General features: G+C 42.4%; 1 protein-coding gene across 2 annotated transcripts; it reads left to right on the top strand.

The window, feature by feature from the left end:
* The first annotated feature begins 779 nt into the window (after nt 1-779).
* LOC121491455 (interleukin 18 receptor accessory protein) lies at nt 780-25434 on the top strand. 2 transcript variants are annotated; one of them, XM_041756377.1, is made up of 11 exons: nt 780-884; nt 974-1143; nt 3301-3619; nt 3716-3902; nt 11289-11439; nt 16019-16084; nt 17753-17876; nt 19783-19934; nt 21072-21209; nt 23872-24045; nt 24733-25434. In XM_041756377.1, exons 2-11 carry the CDS (start codon nt 1071-1073, stop codon nt 25095-25097), a joined length of 1749 nt encoding a protein of 582 aa, XP_041612311.1. In that variant the 5' UTR covers nt 780-884; nt 974-1070; the 3' UTR covers nt 25098-25434. The 2 variants fall into 2 exon arrangements, with proteins under 2 accessions (XP_041612311.1, XP_041612312.1); XM_041756378.1 differs by lacking the exon at nt 21072-21209.

Here is a 25434-nt window from a genome sequence, read left to right as displayed (position 1 = left end):
ACACCAGAGAGATCTTTAGTGACTTTTACCACATGAAGACACAGTGAAAAGGCACTATGCACTAGATAGAGGGCCTTCAGCAGATTACAACCATGCTAGTGACTCGATCTTGGACTTCCCAGCCTCCAGAAGTGTGAGCAATACATTTCCTTTGTGCATAAGCCACCCACTGTGTGGTATTCTGGTAAAGCAGCCCAAATGGATGAAGACACCCACCCAATGCCCTTATCTCTCATCTTTTATAAATGGCTTGAAAATTCCACTGGCCACCCTATTGATAAGAGAGACAAAAGTACCATGAACACAGATCAGGTTCTCATTCCCTATCTTCAGGTGATCCTGTCCCTCACTTTTTCTGTTTCAGAGGTTTGTTTACCCCCTCCCAACCCCATCTCATCTTAACTTTAAAAAGCCTAGGCCAGTATAAGAGTGTTTTAGGGCAGATTTTTAGGTAAAATTCTTTATTCCTACAACCAAGCTGAAGAGTGATACACACAGTAAGACAGTGACAACTTTTCCTTTCTTATTTGGGGAACAGAGAGTCTATTCTCTAACAGTTAACACAAATAATTAGTAAATAAGATAGACACGTGGACATCCTCAAGCTGTACACATATGAGCCATAGCAAAGGCTTCCATAACTGTGGAGTCCTGACATTTTTAATTAACGTGGGTCACCTTTTCAGGAAAAGTTTCATTTAACTGTTTCCAACATAAAAAAAAGAAGAAGAAGAAGAATTCCATGAAGAAAGGGCACCAAAAGAACATATGGTATGGAGCAGAGGTCCAAGTGTTTCCTGTGAGCTTGAGATACTCTCCCTCCTTCAGACGTATAAGAAATGACACATGCAAAGAGACTGCTACACACCATTGTGGGCATTTGGGTAGGACCCGCCCCTTTCAAAGCTTCCTGTGCGACTTGCATTTTGGTCACTGGTTCTGATTTCTTCATTTTTCATTTCTTGACTTACAGAAATGAAGACGATTCTCAGGCAGGAGCTCTGAAACACGAGGTACCACAGCCTGGCAACGCAACAGACTCACTGAAGTGATGACAGGACCCAGGAAGAATGATGCTTTCTTTGGGCTGGATTTTTCTTTGGCTTGTCACAGGAGAGAGAATTAAAGGAATGACTACTTCAGGTAGGGTTTTCGCTTATCATGTTCACTGTGAGTCTTAAAGTCAAGATTTGAAGTGACAGATAGTCTGATATATCAGCAGCTTGACCTATTAATGCAGAGCATTTCCTTTCTGCTGTTGAGATGGGTGCAGGAAGACAGAAATGACTGGGGTGAACAGCTTTCAGCTGATACCAAGCGTCAATAAGGAGCCCAGTTATGGTAGCCAGGTGTTCAGTGGGAGCAGTTGAAGAGAAATGAGGAGTGGATCAGTCGTCTTTAATAGTTAAGTGCTGCGGCTACTGGCCAGCTCAGGTCCACTGGGAGGGCATTAGAGCCTGACCTTCTAAATGGAAGCAGTGCAGAAGACAGACAAGGGAGCTTAATTCCTCATTAAATCATGTACTCTTTATAAACATAGGTTAGAGTTTGATCTTTATTTCCTCCAGTTTTGTTGACATATAAGTGACATACAGCACTGCACAAATTTGATAGATAGCAAAATGACTTTTGCGTATAGTGAAATGATTAGCACAATGAGTTTAGTTAATATCCATGATCTCATGTAGCTACCAAAAAAGAAAAAAAGAAACTTCCTTGTTCGTTAGTTGTGATGAGAACCCTTAGAGCACATTTTTTTAACTTTCAGATCGACCACACAGCAGTGTTAACTATAGTCACTGTGTTCTCCAGTATATTCCCCTTACTTATGTATCTTATTACTGGAAATGTGTGCCTTTTGACCACTTCATCCAATTCCCCCACTTCTCATGCAGCCTCGGGTAACCACAAATCTGATCTCTTCTATTTATAAGTTTGATTTTTGTTTTGTTTTGTTTTGTTTTGTTTTGTTTTGAGACTACGTGTAAGTGACATCATCTGGTGTTGGTCTCTCTGGTGTATTTCATTTAGCATAATGCCCCCAAGATCCATCTATGTTGTTGAAAAAGGCAGGATTTTTCAAAAAAAAAAAAAAAAAGAAAAGAAAAAGGCAGGATTTCTACCTTTTTTTTTTACCACTAAATAATATTCGTGTGTGTGTGTGTGTGTGTGTGTGTAATACATCTTTATCCATTCATCTGTTGATGAACACTTATTTCCGTATCTTGATTATTGTAAGTAACGCTACTATGAACAAAGAGGTTCAGACTGTGTCTTCGACATACTGTTTTCATTTCCTTCAGATATATTCCCAGAAATGAAATTTCTGCATCTTATGGTAGTTCTATTTTTAATTTTTTTGAAGGAGACTCTACTCTTTTCCATAGTGGATGTACCAATTTATGATCCCGACAGTACGCAAGGGTTCCCTTTTCTTCGCCCCCTTGCCAGCATTTCTTATCTCTTATCTTTTTGTTGATAAGCCAACCTACCAGGTAGGAGGTGATGTTTTACTGTGGTTTTGATTTACTGTCCCCTAATGACTAGTGATGGTGAGCACATTTTCACGTACCTCTTGGTCAATTATATATGTTCTTTGGAAAATGCTTATTCAGGTTCATTGCCCATTTATAAGTGGCTTATTTGGGGGTTTTGTTTGTTCTTTTTTTTGTGGTTTTGCTTTTGAGTTGTATGTATTCTTTTTATATTTGGATGTTAATCAGGCATATTTTATTAGATACATGGTTTGTTTACTTTTTCCCATTCTATAGGTTATCTTTTCATTTTGTTGATCATTTCTTTTTTTAAAATATTTTATTTATTTATTCATGAGAGACAGAGAGAAAGAGAGACAGAGAGAGAGAGAGAGAAGGAGAGAGAGGCAGAGACACAGGTAGAGGGAGAAGCAGGCTCCATGCAGGGAGTCTGATATGGAACTCGATTCCGGGATCTAGGATCACACCCTGGGCTGAAGGCAGGCACTAAACCACTGAGCCACCCAGAGATCCCCCTGTTGATCATTTCTTATGCTGTGCATAAGCTTTTTAGTTTGATGTAGTTCAGCTTGTTTATTTTTTCTGAGATTTTATTTATTTGAGAGAGAGAGAAAGAGGACCCTGAGATCATGACCTGAGCTGAAGGCGGACGCTTAACTGACTGAGCCACCCAGGCACCCAATACTTGCTTATATTTTTTATTTGGTTGCTTGTGCTTTAGATGTCATATACAAAAACTCACTGCCAAGAGAGAGATTTGTCTTCTAATGCGCCTCCCTTTCTCTTTGTTCCTTGTGGTTTTCAGATTGCCTCACCAAAAAACTGCTCTGGGAATATTCTTCAAGGAGTGAGGAGTTTGTCCTATTTTGTGACCTAACAGAGTTACAGAAATCCCATTTGTACCACAGAAGTCAACTCTCACCAACCCAAGGCTCTGAAAACTTGCCCTGCAGTGGTCATGAGGACCTATCTGATGTCCAGTGGTACCTACAACCTCAAAATGGCGATTCATTAGGGGAAATAACTAACAACTTTCCTCACATCACCCAGGACAAGAGCAACCTATGCTTTCTGACTGCAGGAATAAGTAATGCTGGGTCATATATCTGTAGACCTAGGATCTGGTATGTCCCAAATGCATTCTTAAACGAAAACATTCCCAAGCCCTGTATTACCTGGATATAACATCTATGTTCATAGGCCTTTGTTAACTCTCCTAGGACCCCTCAGGATGAGGCCTGTTGTATCAAGACCATCTTAGAAGTTAAGCCTAAGACAAATCTATCCTGTATACCAAATAACTCTGTATCACAGCAATACCTTCTTTTTGGTAGCATTGCCAAAATTAATTGCCCTAGCCTCAACTGCCAAAGTGATGCACAAAGTCCAGAGGTGACCTGGTACCAGGTAAGAATGATTTCTCCAAAGTATGATTTCTCAGCTTTGGAACTTTATGGAGCTTTATGGAGTTACCATAAAGTATCATTTTTATGGTAACCTACCCATAGACGCTTTATAGAAACGTGGGTTTGAGGATCTGAGGTCTAGAGCTTTGCAAATACTGACCTTGTGCCTACAGAGAAGACCTAACTTTCTAAAGTGGTCTCTCTCATAGGTAACCACAGGGAACCATCTTTTTCATCCATGCCAGCAAAATTTCTAAAATTCAAGTGTATTACACCTGAGGTAAGACATAAACTTATGAGCATCAGCCAATGCAGAAGACCAGATAAGTTCCTTCCTATTGTCTTTGGAAAGCAATGGGGATTCCTATGGGGAAGGGAGCTACCAACAAGTGAGTCCTGGAGGGTTTCTGAATAAAATAGGAGACTGGAATGCTTTCCAAAGAGAGCACATCTGGGAGGACAGTTATGGCAAACGCAGATGGCCCAGGTAACAGGTGCCTTGCAGAAGTGAGACTGGGGTGGGGGGGGAGGGAGTACAGTATAAAGAGGAAAAAGGGGCAGGGATGAGGAAGAGGCAAGTTTCCTAATGATTCTGAGTTATGAACCACATGTGAATAAGCTTCATGACAAAAACAATTCTTATTGCCATTGTGTCTCACGATTTTTCCAAGTGCTAACAGATACATAAATGTCACATAACCCCATGTCAACATAGCCTCATGGTCGTTGACCTCGTGGTGGCAGAAACAAAGAATAGAATTTCCATTGCCTCCTGTAATTGTAATAATTGTTGAAAGTCTAAAACTTTGCCTTAAGTAGTTGTATAAAACATTAAATTCTATTTCAAAACATATGTTTGTTAATACAAAAATATCTTTTTAAAATTATTATTTATTCATTCATTCATGAGAGACACAGAGATGCAGAGACAGGCAGATGGAGGAGCAGGTTCCCTGGGGGGGGGGGGGCCCAATGTGGGACTCGATCCCAGGACCCCGGGATCATGTACTGAGCCAGAGGTAGATGCTCAACCACTGAGCCACCCAGGCGTCCCCAAAATTGCCACTGATCAGTCATGCCAGTGGCCATGTTTATCTGGTGGCTCTACACACTCCAAGACTCAGCAATCAGAGAGTCCTGGCGGTACAAGCACCAGGGTATGAGAAGATATATCCTCACTTGATTCCCTTGAGACCTGCTGACAATGGGTAGACAGGTGTCATCATGTCCACTATAGAATTAATATACAGAGAGAGAACAAGTGATGTGATGTGCTGTAAGTCTCACATTTGTATTTTAAAGTGACACTAAAAAAAATGTTGGCCCCCATAAACTCCTAACTTAAGAAACATACAAATTTCATAACCTCTAAAATGAGGTTAGGCAGCAAAGTCCATGGTTCTGTTCATTATCTTCAGTTCTCTTAAGAATAAAACTTCTCTTGATTCAAAAGTATTTGGTGATCTGGGCTGACAGATTCCTAGCCATGTCAGGGTCGGCTGTTCCTAGGCCAGTAAAGCAGGCTTGCCCCCCGCCCCCCACCCCGCTCCCCCGTCATTTCAGATGAAAACACATTTAAATTTTCAATCATTGTATCCCTGAAGGCAGTTTTCATTTTCAGGTAAACAGAAGCCACACAATACCTGTCAGTTTTCTGCCTGTATCTCTTATAAACAAAATCCTAACGGTGTATGACATTCACAGAAGGAGGTCTGTGGGGTCTTGATTTCACGTCTCTGGGGTCTCAATTGCAACGTCAGGATGTGCTTAGCAGTGAATAGACATCTGTCCTTAAAGTGGGTGAACGATTATGGCTCTTATCAAAATTGTACTTTCTGATGCAGATTTGGATAGGTCATTATTCATGTGATGTTTCCTAATTGCATGTATGTGTGCACACTCATACATGCATATGTGCACACACGTACATACACAGGCACGCACGCACAGACCTTATGGAAGGAGTGTATCACTAGAAGTGGTGATACTAGGCAGCAGCTAAGACATGAGGCTCCTTGCCTTCATGCTAAACCCCCGGCACTCAGGTGATGGGTGGGTCGCATCCAAGCCATCAGAAGAGATGACATATGCTAACACTGGCTGAGCAGATGAAAACATGGTGCTATTGAATTCAGATGAAACTCCTGGCCAGGGAAGCCCCCGTCAGATGTACAGAATATGCCACTGAGATAAATTCAGGGGGTCAAGGCTCTGGGGGTTTCAAAAGATTTTTAATTGACCCATCAAAAAAATGTAGGCTTGGAGATTCTTCACTGAACTATTAAGTGACCAAGAAGTCAGAATTAAAATGAATTATCTGTTATTTACTCAAGAAACATTTTCTCTATATTTTGCTGATTTCTAAAAATATAATTAAAAACTAGCTGAATAGGCACCATCTTAAATAAATGAGAATTGCATTGAACGAGAGGGCATTTTATGTTCTCTGGCTAAGCAAATCTTGGAAGTAGGCAAAATTATAACAGGGCAGTGGGGTTGGCATTGAGATACAGGTGTTGGTGATACAGGTGTCAGTGACACTGCTGTGACCTCTTGTCAGTTAGACTTGTGCCCTGAATAATCTTTCCATTGGTGCTTTAAGACAATCTCACTCATAGGCCACACTCACTGGCCACAATGATGACGGAGCTGCTGCATCATTTGAGCCCTGCTTTCCATGTAATGTGCACACACAGACTTGCCACTTCTCCTTCTCGGTTCCTTTATGGCCTCCTCTTCTCATAGTCACTAGTACTGCCTGGTATCCTTTAAGCCTAGTGACATGGGGAACTGCTGAGTTGGTGACACTGGCTAGACCTAAAATCAATGTGGTTGCAAGTAAGGAATAAGTACCGATTGTTTTGACTGGGTTTCTGAAAAATATTTTCAAGGTCGATATACTGGCCCATTCGGTGATTCTCACTGTGCAGTCTCAGAGTGCTCATAATCCTGCACAACCTCCTAACATCTGTTCAACGCTATAACCCACATGTTGCCTAACTAATAGTGAAAACAGAGAAACTATTTTTTTTCTTTGTTCTACACAGTGTATCAATGTGGTCTACGATTGCATTAGCTTTGGGACAGGTCCCTTATGTGGTTGATTCATTCTTAGTTGGCAGGTAGGGTTTGTTTTTTTTTCTTTTTCACAAGAACTGCAGTCAGGCCAATTCAGCTTTGTGCTAACAGAGTAGAATTGTAACCCATGTTCATGATTTTACATGTATTCCTATTAAATTCTGATTGGATGGTTTAAGCTCATCATTCAACATATCAAGAGGTTGGCATTTTGATTTTGAAATCCACCATGTTAGCCATCATTTTCAGATTTGTGTGACTTGTAGATAAGATGCAGACATGATACTCTTAGCAAAAATTTTGAATGGCCTGGTACTGAGCAGCCAGTCAACTCATCTATTAACTCTAGCATGATCCTCTTAGTTATATACAGTCCCTTAATCCACAACTTGGGAAGTATTACTGTTCAATTAACTTTAAAAAGTCACCTAAATGTTGAGTCATTCAGCCCGTATGTATCTATTTTTATTTAGCAAAGACATCATCAGAGTATTTTCCAAATGACTCACTACAGTGAAGCCAGGACATCTATTATATTTCTATATTCCTCTGAGCCTCTGGTCTCTTCATTTTATCATGGGAGAAAATTACAAGACTGGCATGAATGTTGGTAGTGAGTGCAAGCTGGCTGATATTAACCCACTTTTTTAAGGGCTCATAAGCCATTTGTCCAATAATCCATTCAGGATTTGGCTAGAGATGAACATCTAGCTTTTCATGATACTTTTCATAATGTACCCTTTTCCACTTAGAAGACAATTATTAGTACAGAATTTATGTAAAAGTACAATGTTGTCAGTTGATGGATAGGGCAAGAGACTGAAGTGCAGGAAAAGGTAGATGGGCAATGGAAGCAGAAGCATGAGGGACACATCGTGTGAATGGTGAGTGGCTCAGCATGGTAGGACCAGAGTGTTCCTGAGAGGTGTGGTTAGAGCTGAACACAACGGTTGTACATTGATTATGTGATATGGTTATTGGGGGTCCCTGCTGATGTGATTGAACTTTATGAGTGTGAATCCTGATCCAGGGAATGAGCAGTGGGAACAGAAAGAAGTTGGTGGATGCTAGTGATATTTTCAAGAATAAAAAAACAAGGTAAAATACTCCAGGGGGACATAAAAGAGATGACTCATGTTTTGGGTCTTTCTGGCTCAAATATATTCACAACATTTAGCAAGTTGAGAAAGTAGACATTAATTCAATGAGGAATGAGAAGAGGTCAGGTATGCAGATCTGGACATAATGAGTCATTAAAACAGTCATGGAAATGTCAAATCCATCAGAGAGGGTAGGGCTCGAGATGTCCATACGGGGAGTCCTCCCAGACTAGGTAGCAAAAGCCCCAGTAGGAGCTCCATTGTGTTGTCCAATGCTGGGGAGCACCACCCCCACAGAATAGCACCATGTGTATTGTACTCCCGAGAGGGGCTGCACTGGCCAGTAGTGTTAGAGCTTGATGATACTGGCTGGAAATATTTCAGTAACTGCTCCTACGAGAAGACATTTTCTGTGCTCTTCTTGCTTTAACATTCCTTTAGAAGTCCTGTTTTACTGTCTTCCTTGTTTCTGCAAGCTTCGCTTGTGTCTAGAACTTACTGAAACAAGTCATCCAGGTTCACCCTGAGATGTTCCTCCTTCTGTATTTTGTTCAAGAGTGTGGCACAGCTGAGCAAAACAGCCCCATCAGCACCTCCCTTCCTACTGAAATCATTTGCTATCGTCTTACTGGAATGGGACTCCCATTGTTCTTGACACAAATTACCTCTCCCTTATCTGTTTTCTTCAATGTTTCCTTTTAGTTCCATCTTATTAAGTCTTAATAATACATATGAAGTCACGTTTACTTTTTTACATTTTTTAAAATTTTATTTATTTATTTGAGAGAGAGAAAGAGACACAACAAGAGAGCACAGGAGCAGGGAGGGAGGGGCAGAGGAAGAGAGAGAAGCAGACTCCTCACTGAGCAAGGAGCCCAGTGCAGAGCTTGATCCTAGGATACTGGGATCATGACCTGCGCCCAAGGCAGACCCTTGACTGAGCCACCCAGGCGCCCTCATACTTAGCTTTTTATGAAAAAAAAAAATCAGGGCAATTTTGATTTGACCCATCCCCTCTGTGGCACAGCTGAGGTCTCAGCCCACGACTCTGCAGCCCATCACTTCCTTGTGTGATTCATGACACATCTCTGCTCCAATTTCTGCTCTTCAGATGTGATTCTTGTATTCTCTAGAGTTTTATTTCTGACTTTTACCCCATGCCCTGATCCATCCTTTTAAGAGGTCCTTGACCCCTGAGATCAGCTGATTGATATTTAACCTGGTCTGCCTAACTTCTTTGCTTTCTTTTACTTCCGGCCTGCCGTTGCTGCTCTCTGACCTGTTCCTTGCCAACCTACTGGAAGTCCCTTCTTGGGCCACAAGAACCACACCAGAGACTTGGAGTAGGGGAATCCCTGTTCCTCTGAGTTAGCAGGTGAAGGAAGGGAAATTCCTCAATGAGAACATGAAACTCAAGAATTAGAAAAATTCACATGGATGCTCGGTCCTCTCAGTTACTGGCTCTGTGATAGAGAGCCACACACAAACTCCAGAACCTCAGTTTTCTCATAGAGTCTGTGCAATCCAGGTCAGGGGATCCTTTGAGTGAATCATATGAAATAGTACATGAGAAAGGATTTTTTAATCTGTATAGATAAGAAGTACTTATTTTGTGATTTTGTTTTGTTTTGTTTTTTGCTTATCTCTTTGTTTTTGACTGCTGTGGTAAGAGTCATATACTCTGGGGGCTATTTGTTGAAGATTGGAAGGCCACGTGCTACATGGAAGTCAGGGGCTACAGAATTATTGGTACAGTGATACTTCACCATTTAACAAATATTTATTTAGCCCCAACTATGTCCTAGCCCCTAGTGATACAAAGGTGATTACATGGCTCTTATGCTTCAAAACCTTTCAATTACACATACTTTATTCATTCATCATTTACAAAGAGCTCACTGTTGCTGGCCTGTCTGCTGTGTACTAGAGACACAAAGACCCAATCCATCTACATGCATCAGCCTCTTCCCTTTGGCCTTATTTCCTATATAGAAGCTCCATTTCAAAGGTTTCTAAGATGGCACTCAGCTTCAACGGAGTGATTCTCACATATTCCTCAAGGCTCTGACTAGCCCAGAGGGAGCATCCCTGCTTCCTGTGAACAGAGACAAGGCCGCCCAAGTGCATCATACTCTGGCTTACTGCTCAGGGGTCTGCCTTCTTCAACTGAACACTCTCTCAATCCTAGAAAGCAGTCATGACTCTGCAGTCTCTAATTGGAGGGACTTCTGTTTATTCCTGCCAGTGTGTCCAGGAGCAGTGATGTGTCTTGGCACAAAGGCTGTCTCAACAACGATAGAGGAAGAGGTAACCGTGCACATAAATTATGATCAGAAGGCTATGTGCAATCATAGAGGTCTGGGAGCATGAGAAACTGGTTCTGCTGGGAGAGCGCCTGATTGCTCCCACCATGAGAGTTACCTCCTGAGTTGGAGTTAAAGACTGAGCTGCAGCCGACCCAGTTGGGGGAAGTAGTGGGAGAGATGTACACACACATGGAGAAATAATATGGTTATTTAGGGAGTGGCAAGTGGGTGGAGGGGCAGTAGCAGGGAATGAGAGCAGGAAAGAATGGCACGTTCAGCTGGGGGAGAACGTTAGACCTTAGAAGAGTATCCCTGATGGATATGCTAAGTAAGAGAGACAAATGTTCCTAATTGCAGTTTAACTCTCACCTTAGTTTGGGTCCACCATGAGCTCATTGTTTGTCACTCATCGGTCATTCTTTGTCATATCTAGGTATTCCTGTTTAGTTATTAACTTAATATTTTAAATTCAAATTTCACCTTTTTTGAGTTAAATTTATTTAGAGAAGAAACTTTATCTTAGCCTCATTACACAAGAAATTATGTCAACTTCCACAAATGTAAATACACATTTTTTTTAAAATTCATTGAGGTATCAGCTACTAAAGGAAATGAGTTTTCTATAATGTTCTCAGAGGCCTGAGTCATGCTTTGAGAAATTCTAGGCTAAATAACTCTTTGTGGGTTAGTCAGATTTGGTGCCTCGATCTTAACAGATAATGTAATTGTATCTGAAAACGCCTCTCATGAACAAATGCGAATCTTACAAACAGTTTTTGAGCAGAAGCTCTTCATAGCGTGGGTGATGCTCTCATTTGTGAAGTTTTTCTGTTGTTGTGACGAATATTAATAACAAATCTCTGGTTAAGGAAAGTTATTTATTTTTCTTGTCCCCTGGATTAGAACGGAAAACTACTCCCTAAAGAAAGGAGCAACCCGATTGTAGTGAATGAAGTTTATGAAACCAACCAGGGCACATATGTATGTGATTACACTCAGTCGGATAATACAAGTTCATGGATAGTCAGAGCTGTTGTTCAAGTGAGAACCATAGGTAAGTGAGATTTTCATTTCAAGATCTGGGATTTGAAGCCCCATTACCCAATTAAAGATACCTTCCTTTGGCTTAGTAATGGTTTCCTTTTTGGGGAAAAAAAAAAGATAATCATATACTGGTAGTCATGTGAAGCCTTAAATGTGGGAAAACATTAATTTTCCCATTAACCTAGATTCCAGCCTCCAGAGAAGGCCTAGTTTTGGATCATATTCAAATTGTCACAAGTTGGGTTTTTCCTGCATTGACAATCCCTGGCTTGTTTTTGTAATAAGTTTACAAAATAATAAATATTTCATACACAGCAGTAAGTGACACTATGAACCTATTGCCAACTTTAATACATGTTCATGTTTTTCCACATGTTTAAAATCTTGCTTTTTCTGTAAAGAAACAAAACATTGCAGGGACAGCTTGAGACCTATGCTTTTATCCTTTCCTGCTTCCTCCCTTCCCAGCTGTAGTCTAATCTTGTATACATTCTTCCATTTATATCTTTATGCTTTTCTAAAAATGTAGGTAGGCATTAAAAAATAGAATATTGTTTTATGTTATAAAATATGTTTTGTGTTAAAAATATATGTTATTATTCTAAGGTATCATTTTGTTAATTTACACCACCCTCAGCAAGGAACAGATTCCCATTATTCCCAAATAATGTTTGGTGTTGTTACACTTTTTGATTGATGTCAAGTGAGATCTCTCTCTCTCTCTCTTTTTATTTTTTTAAGATTTTATTTATTTATTCATGAGAGAGAGAGAGGGAGAGAGAGAGAGAGAGAGAGGCAGAGACACAGGCAAAGGGAGAAGCAGGTTCCACGCAAGGAGCCCGATGTGGGATTCGATCCTGGGTCTCCAGGATCATGCCCTGAACCAAAGGCGGCGCTAAACTGCTGAGCCACCTGGGCTGCCCCCTCTCTCCCTTTTTAAATCCCAATTTACATTTCCATGAAGTTTGATATCTTGTTATACGTTTGTTGGTCTGTTAGGTTTATTCTTCTGTAGCCTGCCTAGTCTTTCCACTGGGTCATTCTTACTAGATTTACAAGTGCCGGCATGAATAAATTGTATAATGCAATTAATTTAAGCATGGCTTTTGCCAAAACACAACTGAGTCAGTCATTCATGCTCTGTATTAAATAGCTACAGAATGGTTGAGTCAGCTCATAGTAAATACATTGATTATTTTTACCTCCTCTTCTTTTAGTGTAATGTACAAATTACATTAAACATGCTGAGGCCGGGATGCCTGGGTGGCTCAGGGGTTGAGCATCTGCCTTTGGCCCAGGGTGTGATCCTGGAGTCCCGGGATTAAGTCCCACATCAGGCTTTCTTTGGGAAGCCTGCTTCTCCCTCTGCCTATGTCTCGGCCTCTCTCTCTGTGTCTCTCATGAATAAATGAATGAAATCTTTAAAAAACAAACACAACACACACACACACACACACACACACACACACACACTGAGACCAAGTTAACCACTTCTACCTACTTCCTGGATGTCAGTAATTTACATTTATATTATATTGCTCCTTGGGGGAAAAGTTAGAATGCAAGTACCCCACTTGTACCATTTGCTCCCTCCAAGGGATGTGTGATTGTTCTTCACTCAAGGCATGATAACTCAGCCCATCAAATTTTCAAGGGCAGAATGTGGTTTTCTCTTTTTTCCAAGGTATGCCTTACAATATCTGTTGCATCCTTTCAACCAAGCATTCCTGTCTTCCTCATTCACTCCTTCATTCTTTCACATATTCATTTTTTACACAAATATTTGTTGAATATCTAATATGTATCAGGCACTGGGCTTGGTGCTAAGGCTGTAAGCATGAGTGTCTGGACATTTTCTGTGACTGCTCAGAACTTCCCACTTTGTGGGGCACACAGGCTATCCCAATGCATTGTAATGAGTGGAGGGAAAGCAGCGGGGCATATGGGAGGCCCACCAAACCCACACCTGGACCCACCATGTCCAAGTGAGAACTGAGGGGCAAGCCCAAACCAGAGCAATGAAGATGGTCAAGATGCGGTTCCAGGCAGAGGGAACAGCATAGTCAATGTCCCAGAGATGAGAGAGCACACACAATCTGGGAAGAAAAAGAAGGCCCACTGAGAGTGAGTGTCTGGAAACAAGACTGACATCACACTGTTTTAGTGAGTTTGAATTTCATTTAAGGAGCAATGGGGAGCTTTTGAGGGTCCTAAGCAGGAGAGCATCATGAATAGATTTGCCTTTGAGATAGATCACTCCATCTGCTGTGTATAAAATGGGTTTGGGGGGAGCGAGAATGGAGAGAGCAATGACTGATGGTGGCCTGAACCAGGAGTTGCAGTGGGAATGCACTGAAGCAGACAGACTCAAGAAATACAGAGGAGGTACATCTGAAAGGATTTGGGAATTGGCAGTGAGGAAGAAGGAAGAGGTGGGATCCAGGAGAAAAGAGTTGGGTTTATGTTGAACAACTAGATAGACATTCTGTTAGGTACTGATGGAGGGTAGCATTGCATTGCATAGGTAAGAGCTGACCTAGGGCACAAATGGGGGAGCAGCAGGTTTGATGCACATTCTAAAAAGATGTTCCTGATTGCTCACTGCACTGACTTAGCAAAGGTGATGAGAAATGGCTATTTGTGCGTCAACAGAACATGATGATGGATTTAATGTGTAAAGAGAGAAATGAAGGATGCTTTTGTTTTGTGGCCTAGTTAAGTTGGTAAACGGTGACACCAATTCATGAAGCAAGAAAAGGCTGAAAAAGAAGAGGATCTAAAAAGAAATTAAGGATTAGAGTTTTTAAAGATTTTATTTATCATGAGAGAGAGAGGCAGATACATAGGCAGAGGGAGAAGCAGGCTCCCTGTGGGTATCCCTATGTGGGACTCGATCCCAGGACTCCGGGATCACGACCCGAGCCAAAGGCAGATGCTCAACCATGGAGCTACCCAGGTGCCCCAAGGATTAGGTTTGAAAGGACTTTCAGTGATCCAAATCCCAATGGCAAGGAAGAATTTGGATAAACCAGTCTGGAGGTGTTAGGGCTGGAGATGAAATTTGAGGGTGGTCAACATGATTATCTAAAGCAAAGAGACTGAATGAGGTCACCTAGGGAGTTAGTATAGAAAGAAGGCCTGGAACTGAGGCCTGGAGCATTGCAATACTTGCAGAGGTTGGAAGGAAGGAGGGAATCCCCAGAGGAGGTGGAGCAGGGGTGTGAGAAGAGAGGGAAACTGTCCCAGGGCAAGTGACTAAAGAATGTCGGGGCAAAGGGAGTGACACTCTGCTTCAGTGGTGATGTTTGAGAACTGGTCATTGGGTTTGTGCAGATGGCAGTCATTCTTTACATAAGCCAGGGGGTGCCAGTGGGAGGAAGTGAAATTAATGACATAGGAGAGAGAGATCATTTCAAGGTTCAAGACCTATGTAGGGAAGAGGCCTAAGGAGTGAACAGCACCACAGCAGAGAAAAGGGAGAGAACTGATATTCACGAGAAGCACAGAAAGCAGAGCCCCCAGACACACACCTGGAAACGAGCAGAGAGGCAGAAGGTGAACTAGAGAGCAGAGAAGCAGGGAACCAAAGGATGAGAGGGTTCCCAGAGACAGTGCTCAGCAGTGTCCAATGCTGCTGAGAAATGAAGCTGAAGAAAAACTCAGTTGTGCCCAGTGGATTGAGGTGCCAGAAGGTCACTGGGGACTTCAGTCAAAGCAGTTTCTGTGGAGTGATGGAATCCAGCTCCACAAGAAGTGAGAGAATGGAGATGAGCATAGAGCACTGTTTCAAGGATCTGCCTGGGAAGGAAGGAGAATGCGTGCCACAGGGAAATGGGGTGCAGGGATTTTTCCCTGTTTTAAGATGGAGAGACTGAGCATGGATAAATACCAATGGGAAGAAGCCAATGGGAAGATGGGGCAGGTGAGAGAGGAGAAAGAGGCAAATATACAGGGGGAGAGATGGAGTATTTGAGGGAAGGAGGTCCCCAAGAAGTAAGTGGACCATTCCCAGAGCAGAGGTGATGAATTTTCCCCTATCAAGAGATGGGACATAGTCAGGAAGAGTTTGACCACAAAGCCCCAGTTTGGCAGTTTGTGGCAGGAAGCTGAGGGATAAATGAGTAATGGAGTTCCGGACTCAACTTTATTTTGAAATAAACCATGTACTTAGTGATGGAGGAGGTGGACTCCAGTCTAGGTGATGTGAGCATTTTCTCAGGTGCATTCTTCTTCTGGAGAAGAAGCCAGATGGTACCAAAAATAATCTTGTAGGGGAAGACAGGAACAGGGGCTCAGGCTGGCGATGGTTGAGCAGGGCTGGTGTGGAAGTAAAAGCACACCCTGGTGGATAAGGATTTACCAGGATTTACTGGTATTTCGTTAGCTCCTGTGACCTGATGTCATGGTCATTTGGGGAGGCTCATTTCTCACACGGAAATCGAAGTTCCCAGCCTTAATAGAATCCGAATCAAAGTTGAAGAGGGATCTGCAAAGCATTTAGATCAAAGTGCCACTTGATGCACACATCTTCAGCAAGCAGGCCTTCAGATTTCCCAGTGCAAATAGTAATTTCTATTTTCATCTTTTAGTGAAAGACACTACTCTCAAACCAGATATTCTGGATCCCATCAAGGATGTGCTGGAAGTAGAACTTGGTAAGGTGGATTGTATTATCTCCGTTGAATGACCTGTGCTTCTGGGAGCGGCTCTAAGTGTGATATAAGGAAAAGAGCCTTGGAATTTTTTATAAAAAATTATTTATGAGAGACAGAGACATAGGCAGAGGGAGAAGCAGGCTCCCCATAGGGAGCCTGATGTGGGACTCGATCCCAGGACTCCAGGATCACAACCTGAGCCAAAGGCAGACACTCAACCACTGAACCACCCAGGTGCCCCAAAGAGCCTTGGGATTTTAAGTCAAATAGAATTAAGTGTGAATCGTGGTTGAGCCACTGGCTACCTTTGTGACCTGATAGAGTTACTTATTCTTTCTAAGTTTCAAGTTTTAAATATGTAAATAGACGAAAGAAAACTGGCCTCATCTGGATGCACTGAGAAATGTAGGAAACTGTATGTTAGGTGACTAGTGATTGGATATGATCAACAGATTTTAGATTCTTTCTTACTCATCCCAGAAACAGGTGTTATATGTATTAGGTCCATTGGTTAAGTCTGTAAATTTAACCAAATTACCAATCTGAATAGCATGAATCCTCGCAAACATGGTATTTGGTGTGGCCTTTAAGACAATTATGGAGGAACACTGTATCTCCTGCTCAAGTAACTCATATTCCTAAGTGTGTCTTCTTGTGGGTAGAGGGGCAAAGTGATTTTCCTCTGGTCCCCTTGTATTTTATCAACCTCAATAACATCTACACTTTCTCACACAGTAAAATGAGAACTGCTCTACTTAAAATCAAATGCTGGTTGTTCCAGTGAAATAAATGCTCTTTTAAATGCTAAAATATTTATAATTACAGAAATGTAAAAATAGAGACTATGGTTAAATACCGCTAGATGGCGGTATTAGCGTGTCCTGATTCTGGAAATAGACTGCAAAACCAGTGGCATCACAAGGATGCAAGGAAGGAGGAAAGAAACACAATTAATGATTCAAAAGTAGCTGAGCCACGTATGGTTTCAGTTAATTTGAAAGTATGACAGGGTAGGGGGACAGTATTAAGGCGCACAGATGATTTTTGAATGGAGTCTTTAACCGTTTCAAGGTGAAAATTTGAGTTTGAGGCAGTGTATCTGGATACCCCTTACGGGAAAAATGAGTAGAAAGAGGATAAGTGTAATAATATGCTTCCCAACTGTAGTGCTTTTGCTCAAGAAACTGCTGAATATTTAAACAATTCCTTCTTTAAACTACATTACAGTGACCTGACGATGTTATTTGAGCATGCAAATATTGGTGAGCAGTAAAATGTTCTTTATGACGCACCTTGTCATAAAGAACATTGTCAACATCAGCGTTGAGTGAGTCAACATCACCAGTGACTCCTCATTTTGTGGAGTCAGTGACTGAGGGGACTCCTCATCTTGCTGGTGTCTATCCTTCAGCCCCATCAGAATTCTTAGTGCTATGCCTATGTAGTCGCAGGTTTGAGATATAAGTATTGCCCTTTGGAGACGAACAGACTTGGTCTTATTTGTTTCCAAATGAGAGTCAGGTAGATGTTGGGTTGTTTCTGACAGTCTCTTTTACCTGCCAACGTGATTGCAGTCATCAGCGGTCTGTGGTTGGAGTCTTCCTCCTGCACCGGACAAAGCGTTCTCACGGACTTCCTTCCTATTTTCTGTGTCGCCTTCATTTTTAGGAAAGCCTTTAACTCTTAACTGCAGGGCACGATTTGGCCACCAAAGGGACTTTAACCCTGTAGTGAAATGGTACATTAAAGATTCTGACCAGGAGAGTGAAGTCCCAACACCCGAGACGATCAGGTAAGAAGGAAATCAGCAGACTGTTATTCTCTGCAGCCCACCCTAAATGCTTTCACCTTTGGAAACCTCGAGAACGGCCCCCCAGAGGTGAGCCAACAGGTGCAGCTGACGGAGTGGCCACTCGCGCCACCTAGTGGTGACTAGAAAAGCGCGGTGACTTTTCACTTTGTAGTGGTGACTACAAAGGGCAAGCTCACGTTAAACAGCAGTTTCTGACCAGGCCGTATTAGGAAATATTTAAGTTGTGAAGTTCGGTTTATAGCAACAGTTAGATGCGGCTGCTTGAAACATCAAGCTGACAAGCAGACAGACGTAGCGACCCACGCAGCCTGAATAGAAGCAGCACGTCCAACCAACGGGGAAGGAAGGATGCCCTCCTCCTCATTTTTCCTGGTACCATCCATTGAGAGCCCTGGTGAGTTCAGGGATCCACATGTTAACAGTCTGGGATGTATCCAGGGGAAAGCGCACAATAATGCGTCTGACCAAAACTATGAGAAGTGAGGAATAGTTGAAGCAATCCAAATGGAAAAGGAGATGCAGACATGGGATAGCTTTCTTGACCTCCTTGGAAGCCATTATGTTTTATGGAAACTAGACTTAGTTTGTCACCCTCTAGAGCTCAGGACCCCCATTGGTGGACAGAATTTACCGGGAAGATAGTTCGGCTCAATAGAAAGAAAAACTCCGGCTATTCAGAGCTATCCAATGCCTCAAGAAGCTAGATGCTGGTCCCTGGAAGGATTAAGGGAGGGTTTGGATCCAATCTGTCAGGACCATCGCTAAAAAATAGAGTCCCTTGTTTTTCCAGAATGTGCTCCAAGGTAATAGTCTATGTATTAAGCACTTGCTTCTGATTTTTAAAACCATTTCAATGAACAAGTGTAGTGTTATTTTGAAAAGTACATGTCGCTGCAAAAAATAAAGACCAAATTTTGATGACAGTGATAAAATCCAGCAAGGACTTCTAACTCAAGGGAGGTCACACAAGCCCTTGAGTTTGAATCTATTTCCCACCTATTGGCAATTTGACCCTTGACCCCTGCAAGACTCCATCCCACCACATGCAATCTATGGATGCTTACGTCTACTTCACAAGGTCCCTTGAGGGAGCTGCTCCAGTAGAGGTGATACGCTCATCACAGTTCCTGACCAGTAGGAAGCATTCAGTGAATATGAGTTGATATTGTAGGCTCCAAGCAACACAGCCTAAAAACACCATCCATATAAACAATATTCCTCAATGTAAAGACAGACTATAAATCAGCAACCTTAGAAACTCATATTGTGAATAAATACTGACTCTTACAACTTGCTGAGTGGGGCAGAATGACCTAGGTCCAGGACTCAGGGTGCCATTTCCAAGCAGAGTGACCTTAGGCTGTCACCCACCTCTTGTGCCTGGTCTGTGTTGCTGGTTAAGTTAGAATGATCATATTCTTACCTCATGGGGGCTCCAGTGAAGTGAGGCATGAAGGAGACTTGATTGTCCACATTTAGTGTTCAAAAGAGTGAGCACAGATACATGATAAGCCCTTTGTGGAAATGAGTCAGTATTCAATATTATTCTTTTTTTTTTTTCAATATTATTCTTAAATTATCATCATTATTGTCTGTTTCAAGGGGAGTGCTTAGAGTAATGGAGGTCAGATGAGGCCCACACTAAATTAAATTCTGATTAAGTGAGTAAAATGATGCCCAGCAGATTCAATAATCAAAAATGAGCTCTCATCACAAGATGGTCAATATTATTGACCAAGTGCTCTTCTGGCACTTCCTGCTACTATTTGATCCCATAGATCTTCTGAAAGCCGAAACTGTTGGCTGCTAGTATGAATTCCAAATACAGCAAGAGTTGGTCAGTTTATGCTACTGAATGAGTAGGGTATTCATCCTTCTGACCTAGAGTTAAGCACACCATAAAGGATGAAGTCTATGAGCGCGTTATCCACTTGAAAGAAGTTACTCAGAGGGATCTTCGCAAGAAGTTTATTTGCTTTGCCCAGAACTCCATCGGGAACACTACCCAGTCCATCCAACTGAAAGAAAAGAAAGGAGGTAAGCCTGGAAGGTTGCCACACCATGCACACAACTGCTTTTATCTGAGAGAAGGGGAATTTTCCTAGAGATTTGTGACAGTGATGGTAGCAATTAATATTTGCTGGATGCCGGACACTATGCATTTTGCTCATATGAAGCCACTTAATACTATGACCAGGGACACATCACTAGTAAGTTTCATATCAGTTATCCAGAACTGGTCCTCTTAACTAATACCCTGTGTATTGAGGCTGTGTTGGAAAAACCTGTCATTCATTCATTCATTCATTCACTTACTCATTTATTCATTCTACAAATACCTAAAGGGCATGTCCTGTGCAACAGGTATTGTGTTTGTGTTAGGACCTAGCTCCCTTTTAGGATTTTCTTTTCCTTGCTTCTCCATCCAGAGAATGTGATGGTTGGGTATTGGAGAACGGAGAGAAGAGTCATCTTGCTCACTGCTCCGGGTGGTATGTGTATATCACAGATCACAGCCTTTTAAAACTGCAGTGGAAATGCCTGGCAAAGAAAAGGTTTGAAATTTCTTTAAGAAGATACTCAATGATGAAGTTGATATCATTCATTCATTCAATTAATAAATGATTCCAAGGACAAGCAAGTTTTGAATACTGGTGAGGCTTACATTAGACAGAATCTGTGCTTGGCCATAGTGGCTGCTCTGTAATGGGGCTCCCATCAGCAGAGGTGCGTGGAAGGGCTCGTGTGTTAGGTGCTACGGAGGGTGTGAAACCAAGCCACACGTAGCTCCTGGCCTCAGGAATTTTAGACTTTAGTAGTGATGATAGTGCATGAAAATAATTTCTAATATGCAATGAGAGGGATCCAAATGGGTGGTGTGGAGGTTTATGGGGGAAAATAATGAGAGTGGCCATGACCAGTTTCCCTGGCCACCTCAATGAGGAATAGCCCATTCCCGTGAATTGTCTCCAATTCATTGTAAGACAGTTGCCCCAAGATGTAATTGCATGTGTTTCCAGATTCAAGAGGAAAGAAAGCTTCCAAGAGCAGTGATTTTGATAAAATAATAGAGTCAGAAAAGGTGCTGGGCCAGCCCACAGCATTGGCCGGAATGTGCTCTTGTCCCAGGAAAGCTGTCTCTGTATTTGCTCATGCCTACCATGTTTCCCCCAGTGGTGTTCATATACATCTTACTTGGCACCGTCATGACTCTGGCAGGCATGCTGACGGCAGGTGCTCTGCTCTACATGTACTGGATTGAAATAGTCCTGCTGTACCGAACCTACCAGAGCAAGGATGAGACACTCGGGGGTAAGGTGACCTCAACTTGCCTCTGGCTTTTCCACTCAGAACTGGCTTAGAGGGAGAAGCTCAAGAAATGGATGTTCCCCAATGGAGAAAGTCATGCCCTCTGGCTTTGAGACCTTCTTCCAGATGTGGTGGCTTCACACCTGGGAGAGCTGGGAGCAGGTGGAGAAACAACTGCTTTTCGGTTCACTTACTGGAATCTTGCTGACCAATGGTACTATGGTAGATAGAGCATGTTGGGCTTGAAAATAATCTCTCTGCTCACCAACCTAATGCAATATGACAAATGACCTGACATCTCTGTGCCTTTGCTTCCTCTCCTTTGAAGTGGGATTGTAATCACAATTACAATGAATGCTACGAGCACTCATTGAGTTAAGACATATTAATCATTGAGAACAGCATGTAGTAAACACTCGGTAGATGGTGCCAACTATTATTACCTCTTGAGTGCTGAGGGCATGCAAGTAAGGTGTATTAGCTAGGTGAACTGTCACAGCAATCCTGCAAGCCAGGCAGAGGGACATGAAGTATTGTGCCCAAAATTGGACTGCAGGATGGTGTTAGAATCGAGGATTTGGACTCAGGTGGTTTGGCTTAGAGCCCCCATTAGCTATTACCTCAGTTAGCCTCATGTATAAAATGAGGGGTTTGAAGATGGTGTCAATGTTCGAAGAGTGTGAAACTCTATAAAACCCAAGTACTATTACAATAAATGGAATTATCTGTCCACTTCCACAGGAGACAGGATCATACTGATTAGTGTTTGCTTCTTTAGAATAGAAGAGCTGTTCGCATGTTTTCCTAGCCCTGGAGGTCTCTAAGATTAGAAGGTTTGCAATTTTAGTGAGTGATTCTCTTGCTTGGAAAGGGCAGGATCCCTTTTGCTGGATTATGGGGAAAATCACTTCCTACACCAGGGCTTGCCCCACACCAGGAACGCAGTGAGGAGCTGTCAGATTTCCAGGGAGAGGACAGGTAAAGAGATGTATCAATCGTACCTTTCTTTAGACTAATTATTGAGAATTCATGCAAGAAATCCTGAAGCTAAGAATGTTGTTTTTTTGTGTGTTTTTAGTTTTTTGGTTTATTTCCTTAAATTAGCTTTTTAGCTTTTTTGAATTGAGCAAGCTATTTAACCAATGTCTTCTTCATTCCCCTGGATGACATATATGTATATTTTTACTAAAATGCTGCTTGTCTTAAGATTCTAGAGCTTGTACAGAAGAGTTGATCATGAAATTTTTAAATCTGTACTTTCCCTTTTTACTTTACACAGTGGCTGATGAGGAGGCAGTGCCTGGTTTTAAAGTATGGAGATTTAGCACCCTCTGTGGCCAATCTAAGGTTTTACAGCAAAATGTCTGTTTCCTTGGACATTAATGTGGAATATCCACAATCTTAGACATACATAGACTGTTGGAGTTGAGAAGGACCTAATACCCCCATTTCCACTAATTTTATTACCAAAGAAATGCAATGCTTCCAGTTAGAGAAAAACCCAAGCTCACAGGAGTTTCACAGGATTTGGAAGGAATGGAGGTGATGGGGGGGGGGTGTCACACATTTAAACCACACAGACCTTCCATGCCCACCATGGCCCAGGAGCCTCCTCCTCCTTCCCACCTGGGCAATGAAGAGCTTTGCAGATGAGCCCCTTGGGCCTTGGTTTTTTGGCATCCCCCTTTTCTCATCTCCTGGACCTCCCCTCTCCTTGTTTTTCTATTGCTGGCATTTTCATCCACTAAGGCCTCTCCTTATGTCCATGTTGAGCAAGCATGCTATCAATTGCATCAGCCACCCGGGCTAATGTTTGCTATCTTGTAACACTGCTATTTCCCCGACATGGTGCAGAGGAATGGAATCTGAACCAGGCATGTCCAGATTCCAAAGCCCATAAGTTAACTTTTGAGATTTTCTACCTTTCTTGGTTAGTTAGCTACATAACACATCCCAGTACTTGATGTGCATTTGTAATAATCCACTCAACAGAAGTATGTGAGACTTTGCAAATATCCTGAAACAAATTTTATAAATATGATTTCCCATCTAGAAAGCAGGGGGAAAAGATATTTATTTTGTGCCTGCTGTGAGCCAGACACCAAGCACTTTATATACATTATATCACACAACCCTGGAAACAGTCCACCGGGGAGTCATTATTACATCATTTTACACAGGAGGATTTCTAATATAGGTACATGTGCTGTCAGCTGTTTCCTGTGCAAGTTGCTGGGTCCTGGCAGTGCTTTGCTTGCTGGATATTACCATGCTTTGATGGAACAGACTCCTTTAGGATGTGTAACTCATGAGAGAGCAACAGCACGGTGCAAAGAAAACTCAGAGGAATTCACCCCCCACCTCCCTCATCCCTGGGTACATGTGACTTAATCACAGAAGCCACAGCTGTTTGATCTGAACTCAGTGAAAAGGCAGCAGTGTGTCATAAATTAGAATTCGAATCTGGTTAGACAGTCAATACTACTCAGCAGTGTGATTTTAAAATGGACACAGCTGCTGTGTTTTATTGTTAAATCAGTTCAATAAGGAGCTCAACGCTTAATTCTTGCCCGTACATCATAGGATGCAAGCATCTGTAGATACATCACGATAGTGAGAAACATGTAAATGGTTGACTGTTTTTTTAATCGTTTCTCTTCCTCAGACAAAAAGGTATTTGATGCTTTCATATCCTATGCGAAATGGAGCTCCTTTGAGAATGAGACCACTTCATCTTTAAGTGAGGAATACTTGGCTCTGAATCTGTTCCCGGAAGTTCTGGAAAATAAGTACGGATACAACTTGTGTTTGCTCGACAGAGATGTGGCCCCAGGAGGAGGTAGGTCCTGGGTGCCAAGAGAAGATATAGAACAAAGAGAAAAGTTGAATAAAAGTGCTCTGTGGGCTTTGGTGTCATTCCTTCTGTTGGGATACACATCTTCTGGAAAGCTTCATGAGCTTAGACTATGTTGGGCCACGGCACAGAAGAACATGTGTTGCAGAACATGTAGCAGGCCTTCCCAATCAAACATATAGCTCCTGGTTCCTCTATAGGAAATTATCTCTGTCATTCTAAACAGATGGTCCCCTGGCTTTGTAGGACTCTGCTGGCCACAGCCCTCAGCATTGGGTCAGGTGGGGCACAACCCTGGCCGCTCATCAGAGGTACAGATCTCATTCAGTTCTCCCCTTCCTCTGCCCCAGGCACCCCACCATGGAGCCTGGGACATCCTGTGTCCCCCTGTTATTCCTAACTATGCCAACTAGCTTTGCTCCTAAAGGAATTGACAGCTTGAGGACAGAGAACACAAAGAGAGGAATGGAAAGTTGAGAATCACTGGACACTAGAGTCTGTCTTCAACTGTCAGTAGAGTTGATGCAGCAAAAGTGACATAGTAAACCATGCTTCCTTCCCTCCTTCCCTACAAGTGCCTTTGCAAGGAACTCTCTGGGTTGATCTGGGACATTCGGGGTTATTAAGACCCCAGGTTTAGCAATAACAGTTAATTGAATTCTTTATTTCCAGTGTATGCAGAAGATATTGTGAACATTATTAAGAAAAGTAGAAGAGGAATATTTATCTTGAGCCCCAACTATGTTAATGGACCCAGTATCTTTGAACTACAAGCAGCAGTGAATCTTGCCTTGGATGATAAAACACTGAAACTAATTCTAATTAAGTTCTGCTCCTTCCAAGAGCCAGAGTCTCTACCTCATCTTGTGAAGAAAGCTCTCCGGGTTTTGCCCACAGTCACTTGGAGAAACTTAAAATCAGTCCCTCCCAATTCCCGGTTCTGGACTCAGATGCGCTACCACATGCCAGTGAAAAACTCTAAAGGACTCAGGTGGAACCATCTCGGAAGTATCTCCAAAGTTTTTCACTGGAAATGACTCAGTAAAACAGAAACCACTGGGAGGAGCTCCCAGCCTAGAGAATGGTCAAGCGGACAGACCCTGAGCCACCTCCTTCCCATCCCTGGCGGAGTAGAGATGTCAGTGGAAAGAACACACAGCACGGATCCAGCTGATACAAGATGGGAAGGGCTTTGTCGACCCTGAGCAAGTCTGACAGGCCCCAGAATGATGAGGAACCTCTGGTTAGAGCCTCTGATATTCTGTGGACAGAGGGAGAGTAAATTCTCTAGATGCTTGCATGCATTCAGCACACAGTGCCCCAGAGACTTTCCAAGTGGTCTGAGCAGAATGGGCAGATACAGCCACTTTTGCT

The sequence above is a fragment of the Vulpes lagopus genome, chromosome 5, assembly GCF_018345385.1.
Source record: "Vulpes lagopus strain Blue_001 chromosome 5, ASM1834538v1, whole genome shotgun sequence".
Lineage (NCBI taxonomy): Eukaryota > Metazoa > Chordata > Mammalia > Carnivora > Canidae > Vulpes > Vulpes lagopus.
The sequence above is the reverse complement of the archived record's forward strand: the minus strand, read 5'-3'. Positions and strand labels throughout refer to the sequence as shown.